The sequence below is a fragment of the Anser brachyrhynchus genome (genome assembly GCF_964034855.1).
Source record: "Anser brachyrhynchus genome assembly, chromosome: 1".
NCBI lineage: Eukaryota > Metazoa > Chordata > Aves > Anseriformes > Anatidae > Anser > Anser brachyrhynchus.
Genome location: NC_137694.1, coordinates 121,132,938 through 121,160,583, shown reverse-complemented (window position 1 = coordinate 121,160,583; position 27,646 = coordinate 121,132,938). Strand labels below are relative to the sequence as shown.

At 41.1% G+C, this 27,646-nt stretch overlaps 1 protein-coding gene across 1 annotated transcript in view; it reads right to left on the bottom strand.

The window, feature by feature from the left end:
* Positions 1-27,646, bottom strand: part of MED14 (mediator complex subunit 14) — a 61,700-nt gene that overhangs the window by 15,015 nt on the left and 19,039 nt on the right. Inside the window, exons 13-32 of the mRNA XM_080583355.1 lie at positions 26,287-26,446; positions 25,708-25,902; positions 24,989-25,123; positions 24,463-24,539; positions 22,851-23,011; positions 22,430-22,576; positions 22,250-22,341; positions 20,972-21,124; positions 20,467-20,736; positions 19,478-19,633; positions 18,828-18,939; positions 18,049-18,180; positions 16,720-16,902; positions 15,818-16,053; positions 14,959-15,138; positions 14,645-14,752; positions 14,083-14,208; positions 13,334-13,523; positions 2,103-9,708; positions 1,372-1,434 (exon numbers count right to left, since the gene is read on the bottom strand). Of these exons, the coding sequence (XP_080439481.1) occupies positions 9,635-9,708; positions 13,334-13,523; positions 14,083-14,208; positions 14,645-14,752; positions 14,959-15,138; positions 15,818-16,053; positions 16,720-16,902; positions 18,049-18,180; positions 18,828-18,939; positions 19,478-19,633; positions 20,467-20,736; positions 20,972-21,124; positions 22,250-22,341; positions 22,430-22,576; positions 22,851-23,011; positions 24,463-24,539; positions 24,989-25,123; positions 25,708-25,902; positions 26,287-26,446 (2,887 nt within the window). The 3' untranslated portion in view covers positions 1,372-1,434; positions 2,103-9,634. The remainder of the gene's footprint in view (positions 1-1,371; positions 1,435-2,102; positions 9,709-13,333; positions 13,524-14,082; positions 14,209-14,644; positions 14,753-14,958; positions 15,139-15,817; positions 16,054-16,719; positions 16,903-18,048; positions 18,181-18,827; positions 18,940-19,477; positions 19,634-20,466; positions 20,737-20,971; positions 21,125-22,249; positions 22,342-22,429; positions 22,577-22,850; positions 23,012-24,462; positions 24,540-24,988; positions 25,124-25,707; positions 25,903-26,286; positions 26,447-27,646) is intronic.

Below are 27,646 nucleotides of genomic sequence, written 5' to 3'. Positions count from 1 at the left end.
AATTAATGGGTGCACCAAATGTTTTTAGAAAGGCTGTCAAATTCCGCTTTAATTATGCTCCAGTGCATGAATTTATGATGACAAATTTATGTGCCCTTAATTTAGCGAGCATATGCTTTACATTAGGCAAAGGGGATATAGGCGGTGTGGCTAAGATAAATTCATAGTGAGTGAACTGGGATCATACAGCCGGCACTGTAGGGTCATGGGCTTCTGGAGGACCTCAGTGCTGCCTATCTGCCGACCTGCCTGATCATCCCCCTTGTTTTACTTCCTTGAAATGCTGTGGTCAAAGTGCCCAGGGAACTCATAAAAAGAAAAAAAGTCTGTTCCAATACCCGTATAATCAATTACAGCATTTGGAATACAGCAGAGCTAAAAGGGAGCGCTAACTATGTCCTACAGCAGGCCATCCATCAAAATCCTGACTAATGTACAAGAGCAGTATGGAAATAAAAAACCCTTTAAGTGATCAGACAGCTCTCAGCTCCTAAGAAGCTATTTCTGTCACTCTTCATCTCTTTTGCAAGAAGGGGGAAAGAAAGGAGGGAAAATATACCAAAACAGCTGTAGCAATTATCGTCAATATCTCAAACATTTCAGCGAGTTGACAGAGCTGGGGAGGCAGCTGGACTCCTGCCACACTGCTCACCACAGCCAAGCTGCCACAGCTGCATGGGAGCCAGGCGGGCCTGGCTCTGCAGAGAGCACTTCTCTAAGCTGAGGTAGGGAACACACAGCTCTGCCTGACAGAAATCTTCAGGGAGGCGAGAGCTCGGTTGTAGGAGCTATCCTGGGGAGCAGAGAGGCTCTGCCTGGCATCTCTGAACACTGTTTTCCCAAGGAAAGCCTGGGGGCACCCAGGTGGTCACAGTAGCTTGGGGTAACCTGAAAAGAAAATGCACCAGAAGGAGGAGTGCAGTCGCCTGCCCATCATGCAGAGAAGTGGAGGGGTGAGGAGGCAGAACAGGAAAGGGCAAAAAGGAAGATAAACACTCCCTATGTAAATTGGTCTTGATCTCTCTGTGCATACTTGCATGTACACACACAGGCACACACTGTTACATCAACCTTTATAAATGACACATTGCTAGAAGAGGTTTCACCCCTTTCTTAAAAACATTTTTTTAAAAAGTGGAAATACATTCTTTCCATCTTTTAAAGGAGATTTCAAAAAACATATGCACAATATTTTCTAAAAATTAGTCTTTATAAACTCAGAAGACTAATAGGAATGAATGCACCTAAAAGGACAGCCAGTAAAAGCATTTGCAGGAAAATGGTTCCCATACCACTGACATTCACAAAGGTGATGCCATCTACCAGAAACTGGCTTATTTTTGTTACTTTGGGAGAAGAAAATCTTCCTACCGGAAAGTAAACAAACAGCAACCTCCTCTCTAGAACATCCAGGATTGTTTCAGTTGTAGTCATCTGAAACATCAATTATTTCTTTGAAAACACCTTACTTCAAGTAACGATGCTGCTTCAAGGGTCTTTTTCCTTGGCAAAACTGTGCTATTCTGCAGTGTCTGTGAGAATCACTAAATAAATGCTTGTGGATTTATTTTTATTTTTTTATTTTTGTAGAGGTTATCATGCCTAAGGGGGAAAAAAAAATGAGTTTCTGGCCTTTTGCAATTGGAGTCATTGTCATGGGACCAGCTTCCTCATCTTGAATGAGCAGCCTAGATGTAAACATCACAAAACTTTCTAGTTCCTCCTCCACTTCCCCTTTTTTCCCCCCTTTTGTCCCAGAGGTTCCTGGGGGTTCATCCACCCAGCAGCTGCCTTTATGGAGTTCCTCCTTCCCAGCCTGCGTGTGGCCCTTACACGGCCCAGACCTGGTTCTGAGCAAATCCCACCGCTGCCGAGACGTTCTGAGTGCTGGCAGGGGTCACCAAGCCCCAGTCGTCACCATTTCCAGGGCTGTGTAGGAGGCAGTAGTCACCACAGCCTAAATTAGGCCTTTGGTGGAGGGGAAAAAAATATCTAAAAAGCTCAAGTCTTTTAATCACACTTCCCTCCAAATTCCTTCACGAGGTTCCCTGTAGCATACAACACAGCTTTTAGCTAGAAAATAAATAAATTTACATTCCTACCTTCATTTTCTTTCCTGCTCAAGCTCTTCTCCTTCGGTCTCTATTAAAATTCTTTTTTTGGTTGTGTTTCTAATTTTCAAAGCCTTGTAACCTCTGCCTTTCTTTCCTTCAAGAAGTTCTTTGTAATCAGCATCTCTTGTAAGTGCCGGAGCAGCAGAAATAAACAGACAAAAATATTCTGACAGAACGAAGTATTCCCACAAGACGCGCCTCATTTTCTTGGTATCAGATGTCTCATCTGAAACTGCATTCTCTAGCCAGAAATAAACTCTCCTGAACTCATGGGCTCTTCCCCCAAACTGCCAAAAAATTACGGAGGTCGAAATGATTTTAAAAGCACAAGCTGTGACCCAGAGGAGGGATCTAGAAAAGACCAAGACACAGGGAACACCTTCAACAGGTTACCGTGATGTTTAACCCCTTTCTGTGTCAAAAGTTGCCCAGGCTGTGACCAGCTGGATTTGGGGACCTCTCCATTTTACCACATGCTACCACAGAAGCCGAGCCTCGCGGCGGCCATTTTGTGGCTTGTTGAAGCCACCGCAACCACAGAGCCGCCTGTGCTGCCGCGCTCACCCAGCCTCCATGTCACGGGCGTTTCATGGCCTCATGCTGTGACCTGTGTTTGTGACTGAAGGTGGAGCTGCCCAAACAGGGGCCAACCCAGCTGCTCCAGCCCTGTGTCGTGCATCGGCCTCGTGTCAGCACCGTGTCCCCAGCCTGTGCCCCCTGCACCCACCCCAGCTGCTTCTGTCCAGCACAAAGGCCACAGAGGCGGCCTCCGCTTGTTGCGTTCAATGTATTGGTTGAAACGGAAAATCAGTGTTTAATAAGTCACTGTCCTACTTCCATGGTCAAGACAGAAAGATTTCCTGAGATTAGAGTTGTCTTTTACACCGCAGCATTGAAAAAGTGCTGGGCCACATCGCCGTGCTCCCTCAGTTTGAAGGGAGGCACTCACATTTCTGCTGCTTCCAACGTGGAGCCCGCGGGAGGATTGTGGTGCTGAGAGTACGGAGAAAATAACTCAGCTTCCACCTCAGAAACATTTATGAAGACAATCTGGGAGGCCAAATCCTTCAGATTAAAGGCTACAGAAGGCCAGATGATGGCAATGGAGCACCGACGGCCAGGACTGAGATGGAGGAAGACCATGCAAAGAGCAGGCGACCTTCCTCAGCATGGAAAAGGAGGAAAGAGGTGGGAAACCCCTCCAACAGCAAGCCTTGGTTTGGAAATACTGTGCTGTTTTCATGTTCCATCCGAAGGGATAGGCACATGTCCCCACTGAGCATACAGCAGAGCCAGGTAACCAATAACTGCAATATATTACATGTTAAAGGGGGAAAATAAATGTTTATTTTCATTTTCTTACTGATCCTCGCGTCCTAGGTACCCGTGAGGTCAGAAGTATTCATATAAATAGAAAACCTACTGCAAATTTTACAAAAATATGTGGACAGCAGAGAAAGCCAGGCTGAGGGATATTATTCTCCACCAAAATCAACACTTCATGTAAAAGAATATTTTCACTATCATTATAAGAATTGCTATTAAAAAAAACAACAACAACAACAAAAAACAACAACAAACAACAACAAGGCTTGTTGAAGGTAAAATTAGATTTGTTCTATAAAATCATCTGTGACAACAGCAGAGCAGAGGAGGAGGAAATGCCAGATTTGCTAAAAGCTTTATTTTAACTCCCGAGCTATGGAGGAGAACAACAAAGAGCTCTGCGTGGAGGAGGGCTGGAGGAAGCTGTTATCTAGACAATAGCAGAGACTGTCAAAAACAGGCTCTTTTGGAGAGCAGGAAAATGGGATTCTGACAGCTCGTTTTTTGTAAGTGCTTGTCCAAAATTAGAGGTCAGAAATCACAAAAGTGAGCACTGGTTCATGAGTGAACCATAGTCATTATTTACCTTTTGTTCCTAGGGTTCCTGCATCAGATTCTACCCAAAGACCCGGAGGTCCAAGAACACAATAGAGGCATTAGAGGGTGTTAAAATCATGACCCAATTTCTCTGTGCAAAATATTATGGAAGCAGCCAAACTTGGGACAAAACTGCAGGGTCCCAAGGGCCAGCAGGTGGGCTCAACCTGTAATAAATTCGAGGATAAAATACAGTGAGTGAGTATACATTTTAAGCATCCTTCCACAGCCAGAACTTAAAGGGTGAAAGAAAACATTTTCCTTTCAACATGTGTTCAGAACCACATTAGTATTAAAAAGAAAAGGGAAAAAAAGAAGCGCTGGGCACAGCGGAAGGTTCCTGGAGTTCCTCTCGCGCACAAGGGCAATGCGAGTCAATTCTCCATAGCTGGTCTCCTCGCGACAGCTCGCCTCACAGCACGCTGGTGTGAGCTCCATTTAGCCTGCCAGCCCCTGAACCAGGCAAATCCCGCATGGTTCCACATGTGGGGCAACCTAGAAAAGATCTGGGATGGGACTGGGGGCTGTGTGTGCTTACCTTTATTTATTTAAGTGTCTATGCAACTCAAAGGGGGAGGAAAAACTGGAAAATCTGAGAATCAGAGTAAGATTTTTGTCTTTCATAGAATCATTAAGGTTGGAAGAGACCTTCAAGATCATCTGGTCCAACCATCACACTTTCCTCCTTTCTTTAAGGACTAAGGTGTGAGAAGCTCTGAACTAAAACAGCGATGCAGGTTAGTCAGCATCCCTTTCTGGTGGTTGCTGTTGATTAGCCTAACGGTGCTATACGCGGATTTGCAAAAACACAACAATGTTCCTATTACAAAAAGAGCCCTGAAACAACAACAAAGGCAGCAATCCAAAAGCCAGTGCTTCCCAACTCAGCTATCTCCATGGAAATTAGAATTTGGACGAAAGTGTAATTTTGTAATAACTCCATAGTGAATAAATGTCTTAAATTCTCCTTATGGCATTAAATCAAGCTATGCAGACAGAAATGGGCATTAAAATAACTCCATTTGCTCCAGAACCTGAAAATGACAGGTTGGCTTCATTATTTTTGTTTTCAACCATTTCCTCGTGTAAGCTTGGATAACTCATGTCCTCCAGGGCTGCGGTGCAACGCATGCAGAATCTTAACTGTAGGACAAAAAACTCCAAGAAACTGTGGAATGGGGAGAAAAAAAAAAAGACAAAATAAATTCCTTTTTGGCTGACTGAGCACCAGCCAGCAGGCAGTGTCTGAGGTGCTATATAACTGCACCTAGGAGTGGAGCTGCTCACAAAAGCCAGCAATGGGGCAAAATGGTGCCCGCAGCCTCCTGTGGCTGACCACCTCTGATGTGCACCACGAAGCCTGGAGCATCTCCGAGAGCCCCCCCAGGGCAATACCAAGGGGACTTGGGAGTTTAGGCAAAAGCATGCACCTTCAAGATGGAGCCCGCTAACTTTATAAACAGAATCTTAGGGCACATTTACCTGCAATGGATCTGAGTTTAAGAACAGGATGCCACCAACAGGCCAATATTCCCCACTAAACTCAAAGCAGAGCCCCCTCATTCACCTTTTTGATATCCGTACGAGCAGTCAACCCCCTGGCACCTTCTTCAACTCGCACAGCAAGTCTCGAGTCTTCCTCCCAGGCTCCTGAAGCCAGGAAGAAACAGCAGCAGCAGGAGCTCTCCTTTCCAAAGCTCAGTGCAGCCCCTCGCCCCCGAGGAGAAGCAGCAGTGCCACCACAGGGCCGCAGACGCCCTGTGCCCAGCTAACTGTCCCAGCAGCCTGCGGTGGCCTGCCCGAGGTCGGCATCTCAGCAGCACACGGAGAGCGGCTGCCCGTTCCCAGCGGGCTGCCGAGGTGATGCCGCTGCCCACGGACATCTCGGGCAATGTAGGGCTGCACAGCACGGTGTCATGAAAGAAAAGAGGGCTCCTTGGCAATACTCCAGTCAGCCTCACTTCTGTGACTTTCCGAAGCTGAGAGGCCTCAGGAGCGCTGCTGGGTCCCCAGGCTGCCATCTGCCCACACCGTCCTACAGAGCGCACAACCCTCACGGGTCACCTCGGGCTTCAGATGTGCGCTCTAACATCACTGCCTGCCCGCAGATACTACTGATGCTTCAAGGGCACGTCATCTAAAGTAAATGAAACAAATTGAATAATCCTCTTTTAGGATGCCTAGAAGCCCATGGGCTGTGTTTGCTCACCAACAGTGTCTCTGAATAAACAGTTTTTTCCTTCGGACTTAAATCTTTCCTTGTCTGACCAGCTGCAAGTGGCCTGTGCCATACTGTGCCCAACCTGCAGACAGCAAGAGGTGGTGGTGGGGAGCAAACCTTTTGTTCTTTAAGCACCCATCTGCAGCAGGAGACGAACACAGTAGTGGAGAGCATCTCTACATACCTGATTTTAGGCCCAAGGAGCATGATTCCAGGTCTCAGACGAACAGAAGATGAATTGATGTTTGCAGAAATTAAAGGGATTTGCCACCCCCAGAGGCCCCTTTGCAAACCCCATTCTGTGCACAGGGACACAGCTGTCTTGCGCGATGGCAGCTGTCTGCAGCTGTGCTGCTCCTCACAGCCCCCAGCACAATCCTTCCTCACTCAGCATCTCTTATCTCTCCCAGCAGCAGCCGGACGTTTCCTTTAAAATCCATTACGCGGGGTCATTTCCCAAAGACGCTAATTACTGCTCTGGAAGAACGTGCGGGGCTGGGAGTACACAGTCAGGCACCGCAGCACCGCTTCCTCAGTTCGTGGCGTTTGTGGAGACGAGCTTGAGGTCTTAAAAACACTTCCCCAAAAATAAGCACACTGCTTATGATCTACCCAGCCCATGAACCATCAGCTGCTCTAGGGATGTTTTAGGAAAAGGCCCACGTATTTGAAGTCAATGCAATTTAACCTATGTACACGTCTCTCACATTATGACAGCGTTATACAACAGTCACGGCTTTGAAACTACAGCCTAGATATTATGCAGTTAACACATTTCAATTCCACATTAATTTCTTGAAATGCATTCTTACCTTAAAAACATTTGAAATTCTGTAAGTATCTGGAAAATTTGGGCAACGAGAACAATAACCACTTGAGCTAAAATAATAGCTGGCATACCACAACTTCTGAAATGACATTGTTGACAGTTTAATCATACATCTAACGCAAACGATCCAAATTATTCTCCCAGTAGTCCATTGTACTAGCTATTTTTCCACGTAGATTTTGCTTTAAAATGCCCACTACCTGGAGTAACTTTCGACTAATAGATGAAACACATGCTTAGAGACAAACTAAAGCTCCTGAAAGAAAAACAGCTTCTGGTTTTATGAAGCTTTGTTTTGTCTCAAATACTCACCATCAGAACTTGTTTCCTGCAGTCTTTGAAAACTCAGTTAAAACATTTGCAATCTCAGAGGCAAACTGCAGGACACTCAAACATACAAGGACAACAAGCGATTTAAACTGAATTCAAACAAATCTCACCTTGATTCAGCTCCTTATCTGAACGTTTGGTTGGCTACCAGAAAACTAGACTGAACACATGAAAAATGAAAATTAAAACTACATTTGTAAACACCCAAGGTTACTTCTCTGAAAGGCACTGAGTTGTTGCTGGGCTGTGGGAAATGCTTCCTTTTTCTAGTAGTGTTTTTCTTTCAGAAATTATTTAGGATAAAGGCTTCAGATGTGGTGCACGTTAACAGAAGTGGTGTATATACAGATATACACACACACACAAAGAGCCACGAAAATTCATTAATCTCCCCACAGTCTCAGGTTGGGAATATCACCTCATAACCACCTGTCACTAGTTTACATGCGTTGTTTTCTCGCCACCCTGTGGGGACACCCGCACGTTTATTTTCAAGTGCTGAAGTTCAGTGGGGCCTTTGTCCTCCAGTACACTCAGCTGCCAACGAGCACAAACAACAGCAGACATTTCTCTGCATAGCAGAAAGCTTCGTTTTGGCCTGGGAATGCTCAGACCTCAAACCCAGCCCAAATCTCCAGCAAAATATCCAGTCTTTTTCAGACACCCACCTCTCAATCTGATGGCATTGGTTGAGTTGAGAAAGACAGAACTACAAAATCTTTCCCAACTGATTAGCAGAAACAACATTTAAAGATTGCCAGGGTTTTCACTCCAGTGGATAAGTTTTGTGTTTCAGAAACAAACTGTAATCACCTGTTAGATACAACCAAGCTAGAACAGTACTTACTGATAGAGTACCAACACTCAAAACCACGGGCTCAAGGCTGCAGTCTGAAGCAGAATCCAATGAAATGATTGTAAATAACGTAAGAGCCTTGACAGACTCATTCAAGAATAAAGAAAGAAGCCTTGTGACGGTCGTAGGGGCAATAGGAGCCTCAAATCTAGCAAGGTAAGCTAGAATACAACCCCAAAAAGATTTTTAAAATTAGTTTGAAACATCCTTCTGCTTAGTATTTGAGCATACTAATCCATGAAGACAAATGATCAAATGACAGACTAATTCTAAAGGACAGAAGTTTTCTCTGATTACAACAGCAGCCGTCAGTCACCACTCACAAAGTTACCCACATCCAATTCAAAGAGTAAGCGTGAGATTGTTTCTGTGGTTATTTTCTTGGTCATCTTCAGCTTTTTTGGATCGTCCTCTCCAATTTCGTGGCATACATTCAAGCTTCTACCTTACCTGCCTTTACAATAAAATTAATAACTTCTCCTATTATTATTGAGGTGTCTGAGGGCTCTATAAACAGGTGAAAAAAGGTGCTTCCTATCACTAAACATGACTTTGGGGACAGAACAAATGCAGTTCCTTACAAACGTAGGAAATGAAGCACTAAGTAATTACTGGATACTTATACAATAAGAATGAACAAGAATGAATAAACATTGTTTTCTGAAGGCTTAGAACCAACCAAAACCATAGGATAAATATATATATATATATATATATATTAAATTAGCAGCTTGTGGGGGAAATGGGGTCACATATAGAGATAGCCATGTAGGTGAGTACAAGAGATCTGGCCAGCAACTACAGCAGAAAAGGAATAACGGTTAAGATTATACAACATCCAGTTTAAGAATATTTTTTAAATCCAGTTTATTAAATATTGCTTTTTGGGGACATGTTTACAACAAGCCCAAATAAATTGTTTAAGGATTCAAAGCAGTCATATTAAAATACAGCTTCAATATAAAGTTTGTCACAGTTTTACAGTATTCAAAAATGACAGACCTGCCTTAAAAAAAGACTATTACACCAAAACATAAGAAAAACAAAAAACAAACAAGTTTGGCATTTTCATACTCTGTATAGTATAAAACAGAATATTAAATCTATTACCAGCAAGCTGATACTTCAATCTATTACCTAGTCTGAAGTGTCTCCCATTAAAACACACTATACAACAGCACTATACAAAAGTCGTGGTGATACTCATTTTGATGAAAGTGCATCCCTGAAAGTTTGCCAGTTTATTAGTTAGCTCTTAAAAAAAGTAAAATTAGAACGTCCTCTTTTAATTGAAGGCTTAATTTCAGAGATTTTTTTTTTTTTGCTGTTTTGTCTCATTTTCAGCCTTCTTTTAAAAGTGTCTATGGACGCCCACCAGGGGGCAGCGTAAGATTAACCATCAAATCCCGAACGGCTGCAAATATTGTGCATTCACCTGGAACAGGGAAAAAAGACATGTTAGCATCACACGCAACAGCAGAGCAACAGGCAGGGCTTAATTCTAACAAGCAGGCAAGGAAGCGCGCTACTCGCGCTCCCTCCATGCTGGGACGTGCCCTCTGCCTGCTGGCACACTTTACAGTGTGGCTACTACCTGCTGTCGTAGCCTAATACAGGGACGAGTTCACAATAATTTACAAGTTCAGCTAACACAACGATGATAGAAGGGGTTCACAATAACCGGTGGTTGCAACTTGCAAATTCCAGTGACCTCCAGGGAAGTCTGGATTTGAAACTATTTCAAGTGAAGAAAGTTCAGCTTCCTCCTGTTGGTCACGAAATTGCAAGAAGCCACTGACAGCAGCTCTGAACTTTTAATAGCTTTGAGTGTCATGAGTCTATGATAGAATTTATCACATATGGCACTGCAATCCATATTTGTATGTATGTTATAAATCAAGAGTGCTACATTTTATCAAGACAAAACACCAAAACCTTTTTCAAGTTCCATTTGCATTGATTAAGAACAGAAACTAAACATTTCAGAAGACTCAAGTATGAAACAGCTGGAAAATGTTCTTTTGTCCTAAGTCTAGTTTTGAAAACACATTTAATTTCAAGACTGGGCATAAGTCTTCTTTTTTTTTTTTTATAATTAATTGTATTATTTTATTTTCCCACCCAACTGAATTGCTCTGATTCTAGCCTTGGCTTCTAAGCTGCAAAATAAAACGCAGAGCAAATAAACTTTGCTTAAAACTGTTGAAAACAGAAAAAATCAGCCATAGCTGTCTCAAGTTTCAAATATTTTTTTTTTAAAAAGACACACACATTCTGAAATAGCTTTAAAAATGAAAACCAACAGAATCAAGAGGATTTACATAGCCCAACAAGAGATCAAGCATTATTAGACAGAAGTAACTTTCATCTACTATTCCTGATAACAGCATACAATTAATAGCCACTATTGTACCCTGTCACCGCAGGCTGAATTGTTCCAGCATATTTCAAGAAGCATCAAGCAGAAGAGACTGCATTTTGTTGCTGAAGAAGGAGCTGTGTGAGCAAAGAGATGAGAGCAGAGCACGTGGGGATGTATTAATCCTAACTGCCAAACTAGTGACTCCCAGGATTATTTTGGGCAAGTCATCATCATATCAAAGCTACAAATCAGGGCTAAAATACCATCCACTGCATCACTGAAAACCAGACATTAGGCAATGCTTAGTGGTGAAGTGTTTTAAGAAATATCACACAAGTCCCTTGAGCTCCTCTCTACGGGTCACCTCCTGCATCAGTAGGGACTTTCCTTACCAGACATCAGTCCACTACATAACGCAGATTGTAGGCTTAGAGCTCAAGTTTAACCCTGTTATTCCAGGACATCGATTCCATCTCAGTTCACATAAAACTATTTCCCCAAAATCAAACATTTTTTCTCCATGGAGGCATTGGTAAAGTGATCTCAGAAAGACAGCGTACTTGCAACGAGCCAGCGTTTTACTGTTAAACACAGCATAACGTGCTTGTCCACAGATCTGAAAATAAAACTCTTCCAAAAGAACTCGCTTTTCAGTTACTACCATTTTATTAAGAGGAAAATTAAGCTGAATACAAAATACTTTCTCACAAAGAGAGAAAGGTAAAAAAGATACAGCCAAAATGAGGCAACACTGATTACGGGTTACAATGGAAGTGCCAATAATATCATACGTGCATGGTGGGAAGCCCTGCTCCTTCCTGACTGAAAGAGTTAAAAATTCACTTAACCATGCAGATTGCAATTAATGCAGCAGAAGAGCTAACACAGGTAGGAAAATCCTGAGCACAGCACAAAAGCATCATAAGAGAAAGGATATGCATTTTGGATCTCCCATGTACTGCTGTTAAAGAAGTCTTCCAGCTATCTACTTTCATCTGCTGGCTCTCCCATCACCTTCAATGCCAAAGAAAAGAAAGTATCTTTTCTCTTTTGTCAGATAAAATAATGTAAATTTTGACAATAAGAATACAGGAAATTGCACGTTAAGTGTCCTCAGGAAAGATCCTACTTTTGGTGGGAGAAATCAACAGAGACTCATCCTTTCAGAAATTAGAGGAAAGCCTACTAGAAACATCCTCTGCTCAGCTGGCTGTACTCTTCTTTGCCTGGGAGTAAGGTCCTTCTTGAGGCCAGAAGCTCTTTTTACATGCATTTTTTTCCCTGTCTGTACTGTGCTCCCTGTACTGCAGTCCTGCATTATTTCCAGACTTGTGTGACAAACAAAAGTTGTCTATCCTAATCTACCTAATGATCTCCAGAAGACATCTCACCTGGGATACTCAAGAGCAGCTTTGCCAATTACTTCCTATGCTGTAGCATTTTGTGAAGGGTTTACCTTAAAACACAATTTAGTGCAATAATACACAGCAAAACAAGCATCTACCCTTCCCCATTAGGGGAACTTAGTGGGGAAGCACCTTCCAAAAGAAACACTTGAAGTTTAGTCAAAGTGTTTTGAAATAAAAGTGCTATTCAACCAACAGTTCTATCCTATACAGAACTCTTACTGGGAACTCAAAGCTATTCTCTCTTATTTACCTACACTATTACTACATGTTAAACAGAAAACGTTAATTTAAATCTCATCACAGTTCTCCAAAAATGTATACATATCCATACCAATTTAAGATAAACATTACTCATGTTCTAGCAATCGAAATAAACCATCAGGCATTGTTAAAATTACCACATAACGCAATGAATAATTATACAGAAGGAGAATTCAACCTCTGGATTCACAATTTCAAACTATTCACTGGGTTACTGGAAAAACGCTTCAATCTTCAGCGTGCAACTACAGCAGAACTGAAAGATCTTGTTCTTTTGAACCACTTGGGTATTAGGTCCCCAAACCACTGCTTACAGACAACATTCTGCCCAAAGAACCTGCTACTGCTGTTCAGTGTTGTCAGATATTGAAAAAAAAATAAAAAGCATGACAAACAAGAGGGAAAGCAAAGTACGATGCTGCTCACAGTGCACTACCTACAGGCCAATGAACATTCAGAACAATCTATTTAGCTCAAACACTTCACAGCACGTTTGGTGGATAGAACTGTATGCGCCTCTGCTAGTGTACACACTGACAAAGGAGCATACAATCACACCAATTACTTTTTAATCATTCACAGCACATGGACAAGTTTTGATAACTATTTTTAACATCCCTTTATATTCTACCGTTAAGCTTAATAACTTCATAGTTAACCATGAAAACTGACACTTGACCATAGCATATTTATTGTGATTCATTCTGGGCCCATTTGTAAAAACTTTAACTCCTACTGTGCAGCAAGAGTTGGGCCAACAAGAGGTGTATCCTATTACTTCGGAGTAATACTCTGATAGTGATATTCAGCCCGAATCACCAGTGTAACCTTCTGGCATAAAACTCTGCTGCATTGCCAGTACTTGCTATTACGTTACGTATTGCCTGTCATATCAGGAGTTTGTGATAGCTAAAGAAGTATAATAGGAACCAAGAAGAATTCAGACTTAAGAGAGATTTAGTTTTACACTGGAGATTTGTCACAGATGTCTGGGTGGAGAGAATATATCTACTGGACATGTACAGTACCTGGTCGTGGTGAATTCAGTTCAGCAAACCTCTTTAGAATATTGCTAACCATCATTGGAGCAGCAACAGAAGAGTTCTGTTGCCTGGGAATGTCAGCCTGTTGAGTTGTACCCGAAGCCATATCATAAATAATTGGGACAATAATACTAACAGCTTCCTGTGGGACTGTCGTTTTCTGTGTTAGCTGGAGCTGTGGGGGAAAAAAAACAAAAGAACTGTGTTAAATTGAACAATGTACTTCAGCACAACTTCCCATATGGTTAAACACTCTAGACCTACACACAGTGTGCAGTTCCACACCTTCAGTTTTCACACATCAATCCTGTAACAGAGAAGTTATCGCTGAGGAGTAAACTATTTCGTTCTCGAGACCACCCTACGCTGAGCTCTGCCTCAGAGCTCACACCTGCACTTTTGCTCTAACCATCTCATTCACGCTCTCCTTTCTCAGCACAGCTAATGTACATCACTCCATCAAGGCAGTAAGTGCCTCAAAGAACAAAACAACCAAAAGTTGAGCATACGAAGATACCTGCAGCTCAGGGGGAACTGAGCTTTAGGATATATTGTCAACATCTCTTTGAAAGCACAAAACATGAAGAGATGCACGCAGATCTAGGCTTCCAGACATTAGAGCATTTTTAGCTACTACGATTGCCAGAGACAGCACATGTATGTTTTGCCCCTAACCAGTGGTGACTTCAAAGACACGCAGCCCACAAAATTTTAAAACAGATAGCTCTACTTACAAAAAACAACATTTTGGATTTCAGCACAACAGCGGGTGTTCCTGGAGGCGCAATTGGCGGTGCACTGGGAGGAATTGTTAAACAAAACTGCACGTTCCATTTCAGCTGACTTGCCTGATCAGGGAACTGTTTAGAGAGGGCATCACAGAGAAAGAACAGCAAAAGTCTCACGTCAGTGACATACATGTCTACAAACTAGGGAAGAGTTAGAAAGTGAAACATTCCTCTACAGATGTTGCCAGGTTTAGCACAAGTCAGAGTAACTGAAAGAACTGAGCGTATGGCAAACAAGAACACAGTGAGAAAGATTCCAGCCAGGCTACGTGTGCCTATTGTTCAGTAACATGCCTGCTGTTTCTCAAAATGATCGGTTTACAGGAGAAATTTTGGGAATTTCCAAGAGAGCTAATAGTAAAATGAGAACTTCTTTATTAACACTTAGTGACATATATAGAAAGTAATTCGTGTTTGGAGATAAAGATGTGGCACCTTTTTTTCCTTCCTTTTTTTTTTTTGTAATACAGTAACTGGAGTCGAGTGAACTACATAGAAGTTAACTTACCAGCTCAAGTTTCATGATGTGAACGCAGTCCCTGAGGATATGCGTTGGAGCCCCTAGTAATTTTGTGAAGGCTATTAGGGTGTTTGCTTTAAAAGGTGGTCCTGCAACCTAAAGAAATACACCAATTAGTACTGCCTATTTAGATAACAGCTGTACCATTTAATATGGTAAACAGCATGCACAACTGTTAATTTTTTATTTTTTTCCCAGCCCTTAAGGACATATCCCAGTGAAACTAAGCAGAACCACTTAAAACACCACAAGATTGAAAGCAATGCACAGAAACGATAAATGTTACTGATTGAAGTACGTACTCTTGTTTCAAAGAACTTCTCCAAAACTTGTAACTCCTCCGATTTCCACTGTCCTGTATTTTCAGGTGTTACTTTTAGTTGCAAGGTCTGGTTGGTTTTGGGATTGAGAGCAACCCTGCACTTCAGTGCCTCTGTCTTAAACATAATCACACCTGGTTCGTTGGAGTTTATTAACTGTAGCTGTACAAAAAGAAGAATTACATTCAATGAGTCATTCATTAAATTGTATGAGAACACATACATTCACTTTGAAGATTCTAGTGGTCAATCTATGGTGCTTCCAAAAAGAAATGTGACATTTCTGTGACCTGTACGTATACAGGTAAAATTGCCTTGAGAACAAACCTTAGGCAAGATTTGGCTTCTTTCTCTATTACCAAATGAACGCCAATGAAGCAAAAAGGCACGCATTGTCTGTCTCACCCTAAAGCATCATTCATGACTAATTGAGTTATTGTCAATTGGTAACTAATTTCTTGGGCATTCCTGCCAAGCAGAGGCATCCATAGCAACCCTCTGGCTGTTCTAGTTCACTCACAATTGATGTGATAAACTCACAGAAGCCAGGGCATCAGAAAATTTGGTCATAGTCCTGTTATTGTATCAGTTATTTCACCTGACCAAATAGGTTTTCCACTTCTTATTTGTGTGGAAAATAAAAAGAACTAAATGTTTTCTCTATATTTAGATGCTTGAGACGACAAGTTTCAGAGGTATATCATAACAAGTCCAATAGCAAATACTTGTTATATTTGAAGCAGTTTGTGTCTGATTTGAAAGACACATAGTACAGAAGTACTAAAAAGAACAGTTACTAAGTCAGACTTGCAAATCAGTATTAAAACAGCCTAAACCATACCGTTTCCTGTTGTATGATCCTCTGAAGATGTCTCCTCATAATAACTGATCCAAGGAATCGCTCAAGAGGGGAACAAAGATAGCTGCCAGCTAGTCCTGGCACGAGCCCAGGAGTAGGAGAGGGCAACAGCAGAATATTCAAGGCACTGTGGGTGAGGATTGTAGGTATGGATGCAGCCCAAGAGCGCTGAGGTAGTTTACGAGGTGGAGGCATGCTCGTTGGCATTGCTTGGGAACCTATTGGCAAGGAAAAAGTACTTGTAGTAAGGAAGGATTTCAGGTGAAACCTAAGACATGTATTCACTCTGTTAGCTTTAACTATACAAGCAACAAGCACCCTGGCCAAAATTTAATCTTTCTTATTTAAGAACTTGGCTAACTAATGATAGGCAGAGCAAAGTCAGAGAATTGGAGCTTTGACCCTCCACCGATGCAAAGTCTCAGTTAAATTTAATCCTACTCCCTTCTCCCCTTTTTTCAACATGCCACCAGATACCAGCTTTGTACAACAAACTGAATGAGATCTAAAGATGTCTAGATTAGTCTTGCAAGAGCAGCATTACAGCTCTGTAGTGTGAAAAGTTACTATTTGGGTAGGTAAATATGGTTATCGTAGCTTTCATTCCAAAGATTTTTCTCTCAGTAATGGAGCTCCATAGTTTAAGACTAATCTTTGTAGTTCAACAAGATGTATCAATCCTCTTGAAGTTTATGCTGTATGATTCAACTCATTTTCCAATTTGTTATAAAAGACTTGAACTAGGCTGGAATAAAGGCTTCAACTCCTTAGATATTATACTACACAACGGCAGTAAGGACTGTTAGGCTGAGACACAAACCTACCAAACTAGAAATGTTAAACATGAGTGTTTTGCAGTCTTTAACACTAATAATGTAACCTACTTGTTCCAGCTCGTGGGGAATGAGAGGCATCTGGGACAGGTGAATGAAGGGAAGGGTTGGCTGGTGACATTCCAGGCATCCGTGCTGCTGGTGATGGACCAGAGACCTGGGGAGATCCTGGCCAGTTCCCTGCACGCTGACTGGGTGACATCATGGTGTAAGGTGAGCTTGGGTCTATGGTACCTACGGATGTTACAAGACCATCATCTTTAAAAAAGATTCAAGGTTTTCAAATCTAGAAGTCTATAAATTCATAGAAACATAGAATGGTTTGGGTTGAAAGGGACCTTAAAGATCATCTAATTCCAACCCCCTGCCATGGGCAGGGACACCTCCTACTAGACCAGGTTGCTCAAAGCCCCTTTCAACCTCACCTTGAACACTTCCAAAATGCTTATCAAAATCTACAAAATATGAAAGTGCCTTAGATTCTTTTACATTTTACAACCATATAGATAAAATGTAATGGGGAGAAAAAAAATCAAGATAAAAAATTCAAAGGGTACATTAAGGCAAATCCGTGTGTTTAACATAACTGAAACAAAACTAAAAAGCTCTTGCATCTAGACTTGGGCTTCTACTGCTCCTTAGTAAATGAAAGCCTCAGATAGACTGTTCTTAATCTATGCTGTTATCTTGTAATCATCTCTGCAAAAGTACCTTTGGTTTGGTTCTCCATTATAATGACTGATCAGATCAAGCTTCTTAAACAGTCTGATGTATATCTCTCTCAGTTTATCTCAATAATTTTATTGCCGTGCTAAAATTACTACCTGAACTTTCATTGATTGTAATCCGTGGAATGGTTTCCAATGCACTGTGATTACAACAAACACTTGTTTTGGCAGCTTTCAAAAAACATAATAAATGAAAGGACTGAGAGACATGTTGCTTCCATGTATGTATGTCAAATCAGCAAGACTTCGATAATGTTTTCAAGTTGCAAGTATTTGAATTTCTAATCTGTTCCAGTTCTATTTTGAGTAAACTTAGTGCAAATAAAGCAACTATTCTAACAAGAGAGTGCTCATTAGAAGCTGCAGCCATGGTTCAGCTACAAGTCCACATGGAATTTTCCCACATTAGTAACCAGGAAACAACAATTGATAGACAATTTTTAAAATGTTAGCAAAGACCTCAACATGCCATGCAGCTACTTTTGACTGCTGTTAACAGTTACACCCACACGTATAAAAGCAGCTGCTTAAGACAATTATAAAACTCTATTTTTTTCCCCAATTAACTTAAGTATGCCCATGAACACTTAATTTCAAGCAGCAAATGTGCTCTCCCCGTCTCTATATACAGACATGCCAGTAAGGAACTCACCATGTGGGCTGGCAAAGTTAGCTGTTTGTCCCATTGTGATTCCAAGGGAGGAAGGTGAAGGTGTTGGACCAAAGGATGCTGGTGATGGTGCTCTTAAAGCTCCACTAGGTGAGCTTGCAGCATGCAAGTTTCCTAATCAAAGATACAACATCACAACACACACATTTCCCATTTTTCTGTCAATTGTTTTTCTATCAACTGCTACAGCTCTCTGCTTTTTAGGGAGACAGCAAACAAGATTCATTAGGATTTGTGCTTGCACTCAAAGGCTGTATTTTGCACATGCATGAGGATTGTATTTTCCAAACTGATTCACTACACAAAAGCTTTCCAAGATATTTGACTTGAAGAATGGCATTTCCCCTTTGCCCAGCCCTTCCCCAAACTTAAATACTTTCAGCTGTTGAACTGTAACAGCTGGGAACAGAAAGCTAGGCTTTGGTGATAAAAAGTTTTTATGAAGAAGCAGGTATTTGGAATGAACAGGTTTTGACTAAGCAAGAGGTAAGCCTTAAGAATTAAATGGTCCCAAAGACTACACAGCTCAAGATGACATCTTTGCCAAGGGTCTTTTTTTTTTTTTTTTTTTAAAGCTCCAAAGGTACTTTCAAAACATGCCTGGCAGGACTTGACTTTGCTATTTTTCCACGTCACAAGGTGCATTACATTGGCCAGCTTGGAGCTAAACACAGCTCAAATGACAGAAAACCATGCACACGCACAAAGCAGCATGTGTGTTGCCAGTACACAATTAGCATACACACTCTCAGCCGTCTTACCTGGTGACTGTGTGTGCATCATAGATGGAGAAGGTGTCACTGTGTTGTGATAGGAGGTGGGTGGTGAAGTAAGAGGATATGCTCCTGATGCTCCTGCCTGTTTTGCAAACGGCTGAAAGTGTCAAACAAGACAACAAAAGTCTTTGATCATTTTGAACTAAAAAAGTAAGTATATGCAAGAGAATACTAAATGAGAGTTTGGTTCCCACCTATGATTTATTCGACTCACTACACTACCTTGCTCACAGGTCACTATTTTTTCCAGGGTCTTTCTGTAGTTCTTCCGAGACATAACGTACCTGTACCTCATTCTTTTTTATCTACCACATTATAGAGAGATGCCTCCTGACTCCCGCTCTGTCCCTTCCCCACATCTTTTATCTTAAACAGTTTATTTCCCTCCCTCCGTCCTTTGCTTCTAAAGCAGCAAGTCTCATGTGACCCTCCACAGCTGCTGTTCACCTGCTGTGGGCTTTTTATACTGGAATGAGAAATGACAAAATAAATTAATGGTTTGCCCTAAGGGCAAATTCACCGCACAACACTTTTGTCGTCTCCCTTTCCATTTTTTATTGCCAGTGCGTTTGGAAGTCAAGTTCTTAAAAACCCACAGTTGTGGAAGACAAACGCTTATTTTGTCTGTAGGCTACCTGTTGTTGTGGTTGCTGTGGTGGTTGCTGGGGTTGAAGCTGTGATATCAAAGAATCCATCATGTCACCTCCAATAGGAGAAGGTGGGTTATCGTCTTCATTTACAGATCGTCTTCGTGCATCCTGATTGCTGTCAACAAACATGTTGAGGAATGTCTGTGGATAAATCAGTCTTGTTATCAAACAGTTTCTCCATTTACATCTCATTTTATAAAATGACCACAGTATTTCCTAAGGTTGTTAGCAGTAGTAGAACTACTAGCGGGCATTTAATACACACATTATGAATAGTTTACAAAATATAGCAATTCATAAAGAGTTTCTCAGGGGATATTTAAACTTAATTCCCTCCCCCCTTTTTTTTCCGTTCAAAAATAAAGGGGCCTTTCATCACCACCAAACAAGAAACCTTGCTCATTAATATGAAACATCTCTAGTTACCTGAAATACCAACATTCTTCTTTTTTGTTACAAGCAAGGAAAAGTCTACAACTGGAAATGTCTCTTCCCATTCCTATACTTGGGCAGTTCTATAGCTGTTACAGAACAACTCATCAGTAGTCAAAACCTATCGGGCTCTTGTACCACCCCTACAATTGCTCTGTTTGGTTATGAAAGCCCAGGCCATCTCCTCCATAGCATTCTCTTGTACCCAAAGCAATTCAGTGTTCAGTTGTGATTGAAGAAAAATCAGCAAACTAATCACAAAGATTCACCAAGTTCTAATAAAAAACCCTCCCTGAAAAAGCCTCAACATTATTTTGATCACCTAATTAAGAAAAGAAAATCTGATATTTGATGCTAGCTTTCTTAAAGGAAATGTTTTAATTCAAGCTAATTAACAAATTTACATACAAATCAGAAAATTCCTCCTGCGCTCAACATTTTGGAAGGACTACAGCTCTTCACAAAAGCTCTTCACATCAGATCCATGCTTCACGTTAGAAGCTCGCTTTTACATACATGCCAGAAAACATACAAATAGTCACCTTTAATCCAGGTGCAGGGTAAAATCCTTCAACTATTTTGCTGTTGTCAAAAAGACTGTATGCTCCGTCACGTATCGCTACCACACCACGACTCCGGCAGTAGATGTCAATGCAGTACATATTCCTAAAAGCCAGCCTGATATGCGTGGGTGACTGTGGCAAAATTGAGAAACACTGATAGGCAGTGTTGGTGCGTTGAGTCAGACCCAGCATGGGCACAGTTGGAAGTTTGTTGATGGCATTTAACGGAGCCTGAGTGTCAAACAGTACCTGTAAGAGAACAGATATTGAGAGACGAGGTAGCTTACCTTTAAGTACAAGTCTGCAAAAATCTGGGTGGGGGGGAAGGATAAGGGCAAGAAAGATATAATGTTCCCCAAACCACCTTCTGCCAATGAAATTCATAAGCAATCATAATACACACCTAATTTTGAAGACGAGTTTCATCAGAACCCAGCTCTTATTTACCTTGCACTTTCCTTGAGAGAAGCGTTTAAAACATTACCTGTAACAACAGCACCACATTTGGTGTTTTATTGAACATCTCCTGGAGCTGGTGCAGAATTGTGTTGTGACAGTTGCTGCAACCTGAGTTTGGGCCAACAGTTCCCAGTGAAATGTGGAACTTCTGGAGTATGGAGTTCCACTGAATGCTGATCTACAACATCAAGAACATGAAATGATCTTGGAAACCAGAATTAAAGAGGTTATAACAAGAAAGCTGGTTTGCTGTCATTTTTCCCCACTTTTCATGAAACCTCAACAGGTTCCTAACTCAACTTCCTCAAGTTGTTGAGGTTCTGAAAAGAATGCTGTTAGCTTTGACATAACTTATGCATTTAGCTAGCTGGAATGTTGTCAACCACAGAAGTGGACAATTACTCTGTCAAGTCAATCAAAATGAACAATCTCAACAAAGGTGAGATTAAAGAAATTAAACTCGAGAGATTCACACTACAGATACTGATTAAGAGTTGCTGGAGGTAGACTGATTTTCTCAGCCATATCACACACACTTGCTAATATGTAAGGAAGTGACACGCAACACCCACACTGCTACTCAGATTAACTGTCATAATCAAATGCATATAGAAATACTCTTAAAATTTAGCTTAGAACATGAACACAAAATCCTTTCAGGATGCAAATTTCAAGTGCGTCAACTACTTTGCATCAGGTGCACACAAAAATACATTCTTTGTCTGTAATAAACATGCAGTCACTGCCACCTCTACCCTGCATTTAATGCAAGGGTGTGAGCAAGTACACAGTCAGTTGTCAAAGTAATTAATATGCTGTAAATTCAAATACAGAATAAGCTAGGCTTCTGAACAAGAGAACAGTACTGCTACAAAATACTTAAGGACTGCATAATTTGAAAGCACATTACTACATTTAAAACTAAATCCTTTCTAATAAGGCAGCATTAAGCACATAAGCTATGTTCAGATGAAAAGATCGACATATCCCAGTATAACACTGAGCAGTAGCAACACATTTGTTAGAAAAAAGCTACTGTGCCAGCTTTCACCAACCAGGAGCACATTAACTGTCCTTCACGCAACCTGAAGTACATTATACAAATTCTCAAAAATTCTAGACATTTAGGAACCTAGCAAGTCAGTAATCCAGCACCCTTAATTTCTGTCTTTTCTACATTCATCAACATTAATTCCACAATAATGTAATGCAAGGAAATATTTTGTAGCACAATTCTGAGAACTCTACACCTACCCATTCTGCTTTCAAATATACATTTTTAATGCACTTAGGAATTACTTACTGAGCTCCCCTTGGTGGTTCCATAACAAAGGATAAGTTTTCGGTAATTGTAGATACGAACTTCTGAGAAAACGTTTAAGTGGTTAGGTATGTCTTTGAAGAGAGGAGGGAAAAGAGAGTGAGAAAAATTGTAGTAATCTGGTAAACACAATTTTTAAATACGAGGGGATTATTTCTGTACCTGGTAAGGATCGTGCAAACTCCAGGACACATTCATACAGCCGAGCAATACTGTTCCAGTCATTGAGGAACATCTCAACAACTTTGCGACCTCCAACTGGTTCAGATAACTGGTTTTCGTATGTCAGGTAAACATGACGGGTTGGTCCTGCAGCATTAGGAGAACAGTAAATACTGATTAAACTAGTAGTTCCTAAACCACAGTTTACAGACTATGACTGAACTGCGACGAGCAACCAGGAAGCATACTTAAATAATCAAAGTGCATCAACTCAACAGCCAAAAAAGTCTGATTCAGGTGCACTGTGGCTCATGAGAATTCTTAAGAGCAGACGGTTATCCATATCACCACAACAGCAGAACTATACTGGAGCAGACAGTGTAAAACACAAAAAAAGCAAGATTTACCTGACCTTCCTTACCTTGCTCCCTGGATGAAGTGCTATTAAGTGGACAATTTGCAAACACCAGCTCAGCCACCCACGTGCGATTATTTCTACCTTGTAATCGGAAAGTGCAATCAAGAAGAGATCGGTCCAGAGCCTTCTGCGTTTCCTCATTTACACCTTTACAAGGAGGAATTCTATTTGTGAAGAAAAGAGGTCCTCAGTTGTACACAGTATAGCCCCCAAACTGCAAAATACTACTTTTTTACAATTTCTGGAAGTCTTTTAAGTCTGGATGTGAAAGAATAAACAAACCAATGGCAAGACAGACAGCTGGACTGCGCAGATAGATATCTTATTCCTCTTCAAGGACTGTAATAACTGTGTTATAAAAGCACTCTGAGTTGAATACATATAAAAACTGGTCTTAACACCTGTGAATTACAGACTACTAAGGGATCTGCTGAATTGTCCTGGTCTCCAGATGAAAGTAGGAGCACACTGATATAAAGGTTTTAGCCAGAGGCACCAGGCCCTACCTTTTTAAGACTGATGTCTTTATACCACTACATATTGCAGCAGCATAAAAGAAGATTATGCTTTGGAAGGTCTGTTTTTTCTTCTTTATTCTTTGGGGTTAACAAAGAGACCTATACTGCTAAACAAATTCAACAACATACATGATGCAAAGGAATATAAAGTTTGCAGATGATACAGTTTGCCAAACTGAAGGAAGCACTCAGTAAGCTGGCAGACAGGGCTGCCATTCAGAGGGACCTCAGCTGGCTCAAGGATGAGTTAACAGAAACCTCATGAAGTTCAACAAAAACAAATTCTCCTGCACTGGGGAGTAGATAACTTCATGCAACAGCTCAAGGTGGGGACTGACTGGCTGGGTAGCAGCTCTGCAGAAACAGTGTGTGGGGGTCCAGGAGAGATGCTGAACAGGAGTCGGCAGCACACCCTTCCATCAGTGTCAGACCACTGCATCCCAGGCTGTATTAGTATCAGCATAGCCAGACAAATCAAGTGACCGCTCCCCTCTGGTCAGCATTTGAGATCTGTCCCACAAAACCCTTGGAGACTGGAAAATTCAGCTGATCAGCCCTGCTTTGAGCAGAAAGTTGGACCAGATGACCTCCACAGGTCCCTTTCCATGTTAAATTAGTGTATTATTCTCAGATGTTTGCTCCACAAGTTCTTAACCTTTAGTTTGTCTTTTTTTAGGATTCCTTGCATTTTCCTCTGCAGTATTACATATTGGTCAATGTTAAATAACACATGGAGTAAGTAGGCCTCTGACCTGATCTAAAATTGCAATTACATGTTCCTCAGTCACCACCATACTGTATCTTCCTTAGCACTGCCTGAATGTAAGGACTGAGAACTGTCAGAGACTGCTTTCAGAGCTCCCCAGTTTAGGCTAATGACAGAAACAAATTACAGTTGGCTCCGAATCTACTCATGCTTTCCTCTTTCTACAGCACTGCTTCACACAGGAGTGCAAGACGCAATAGTTAAAATGAAATGAAACGAACTCCCTCCGCTCCACCCGCCCAACATTTTTAGCGTTACTCTCCAAACAATCCTTTTTTCTCTCAAGCTTATGTACAGTAATGAAAACAGACACATGAGCATATCCTCTTACTTTAATAAACGTATGGCATGGCTGAAGCCATCTCCTTCTACTTGTACTCCTTGGTGAGGAATGTCCATATTAGATAACTACAAATGAAAAAGAAAAACGTTATCCCATGCAAAAACAAATCAAGCAAAGTAAGTACCTTTTTCAAGTTTCTTTTTTCGTCTTTTTTTTTTCTCCTTTCTCTAGGGGTGACAGATGTTTCACACCCTCAAGCACTGGAAGGCCAAAAAACGGGCTGTGCAAATCTGGTATAAAGCTGTCTCTCACGCCCTCCCACAAGGATCTTTTTTATCCTCTCATTTTTCCTTTTCCCTAAACTTCTCAAGTGTTTTGTAGTTAGTGCTTGGTATTAGAGAACCAGCTACAGCTGGAATAGAGCAACCAGTGTAGAACATCAGCCACCCAGGGTCAGCTAGCAAGAGAGCTACAAAGTGAACGTGTCCATAAGTTCTCCAGACAGTCACATCTAGACAAGAGAATCAAGAGCAGTGGAAGGAAAGAAGCAAACAAAATATTTCTTAATACGTACCTCCATACGAAGCCCTATAAATGGCATATTTGTATCACACATGGCTACGATATGAGCTAGGACTTTATTGAAGGCACACATTTCTCCCGACCGTTTTGGTTTCTTAGGTTCTATGGAACATGTATCACCAGATAACTAGAATTAAAATGAAGATAAATGTACTTGCACATATGGAGTAAACATTTTAAAAAGATGTCAGAGAACAATCTCACTCATTCAAGTTTTAAACGAACCATACCCTGAGCACAAACTCCTAAAAGGATTCGTTCCACTTCAGAGCTACAGAAATTGAAGTAATTTAATAATCACCTCCTTCCTCAAAATGGTATTTACACATCACCAAGCCAGGTCAACCTGACCCGAAGTAACTCTTATCAGCCCCCGCAAGTCTTTCAGAGACTACATGGTCTATATGGTACAAAACATATCATGCAGATACAAGCACTTTGCTTATACAAGCTACTCTAGCTACCTCTGCACTGTATTCTGCCTTGGCTCTTCAGACCAACTGAGAAGGCCTGGCACCAATTAAAAGACAATAATCGTTGCAAAATAGTTTCCCGACACCTCCCCAGGGAAGCTAGCCCAGAGAAGCAAGCCTCAATGTAAGTTGTCAGCCACACAAACTTTGAAACAATACTAAAACTGGTATTAATGTTCAGAACATGTGTTTGGCTTCCACATTCTAGAACTAGCCCGAAGGCTTCTGAAGCACGTACCTTGCGCTTGACGCCACTTTTCATTTGTTTCCCACTTTTTGTGTCTAGTACCAACTCTTCAATGTTTGGTTTGAACTGCTGCAAAAGAAGTGCAGTAGCAGGGCTGTCATCTCCTTCAGCATAGCTCACAGAGAGAAAATGGTATTTGTACTCTAGTTCTGTGGGGTTGCCAGAAACGTCAAACATCTCTACAACCTATATTTAAACAAAACAACAAATCAACAAGACCCTCAATTAAGAATATGTCTACATCAGTTCCTATCCCTCCCCCTTTCAAAGAAAACATACTCTTTTTTTTTTTTTTTTAAGATATTTATACTTGTGGTTAAGAAAGGGATCCAAGAAGAGAAGGCAGACTAAACTTTCAGGAAGTAAGAAAACAACGCTAAAGCTGCTGAGTAATAAATATTTATGCCCCCTCCTCTCTATGAACCTAACTGCTTAACAAACCCACTGAATTAGAGTAGGTAGAGAAAGGTTAGAGGCAAAAGGATTACAGCAATGACTTTGTTCCTAGTGTTAGTTACTGCTACAAACTGCCTGAGAACAAAAGATAAGAAGCATTTTTCAGTTACTTACAATGTAGTACTGTGGAAGGCGAGTGAGTTTGATAAACAATTTGTGTTTGGAAAGGTTTCCCACTGGATGGCTAGCGTAATTAGCTAGCTGAAGAGTTTCACTGCTTACTGTAGGCAGATGCTTTATAGACTGTTTGCAACGCTGCTGTCCAAGCCAGAACCTTACATTGAAATAAAGGCATTAGTACCCCAAGACTGTTTTAAATTATTCTAGTATATTGCTGTTCAAAGCATTAGTGTCAAATTAAGACCCAGTCATATTCCAAGACAACACCTAACATTGCCACACAAGCTAAACACAGAAAATTACACAGAAAATTTCTTGAGTTTATATTTTCTTATTACTATCTTTATATATTGTCTTCAGCTTGGGTAACAGATAGCTTTTAATTTATGAAGAAAAGCCCTGAAATTATTTGCTCATGGAATATATAATCATTTTTTACAGAACACAATATAAAATTACAATATAAAAAAGAAGGGATAAGTTATAAAGCATGCAGATTACAGTCATTTTATGATTTAGCATTTTCAATTATTTTTGGTATAGAAAAGTAGATCTTGGCTCCTGTACGATGGTACACAATACAGTAAGAAGGTCACCTAGGATGGGTTAACGTCACTCTAGATTATGTTATAAACAAACTCATTCACCTGAGTAAGTTTGAAAGTGAAGAGCCACAGCAAGACACCAAATTTATTCTGATGTTTGGAATTAAACTTTATTCTGCTCCGATGGATTTTGACCACAGTGGCAAGACCAGAAAGCCTAGCTAGGCTCTAAGGGGCTCAGAAATGCGTGGCTTAATATCTCAGTGAAAATTCCACTGAGAACAGCAGCAAAAGGTGTAGGTGTTCAACATCCTTCCATCAGGACACGCCATGTTTATTCTCATAGACACATATGAGATATAACTGCCCTAAAAGACTGCCTAGCTTCCTCAAAAACAGCAGCACTACCCAAGCCATTATCTCGAGTGCGTTATCTATAACAAAGGGAGGTTGATTAGTTTCTCCAGGGTGCCAGTGCTTCATGCGTCATCATGCTTCTTTTAGAAGCAAAATTCCTCAAATAGAGGGTTCACTCTGCAATTAGCTGAGAGTACTGGGAATTTCCAAAAAGACTGAGCAGGTGGAACTCAATTTTCATGCAGATGCAAACCGTATTTGTATTAGTTGCTACAGCCTCTTACAGGGGAGCCAAATGTACCTTGTGCCTAAATCTCAGGGCTTTTATAGAGGGAAGAGGTTTAAACCAGCAAGGGCTGAAGTGTTACAATATAGACAAGATACTCTTTAAATCATTCCAGGCCAATTCCTGGTTTTCCCTCTGTATTGTGAAAAGGGAGATTGTTCTTGCT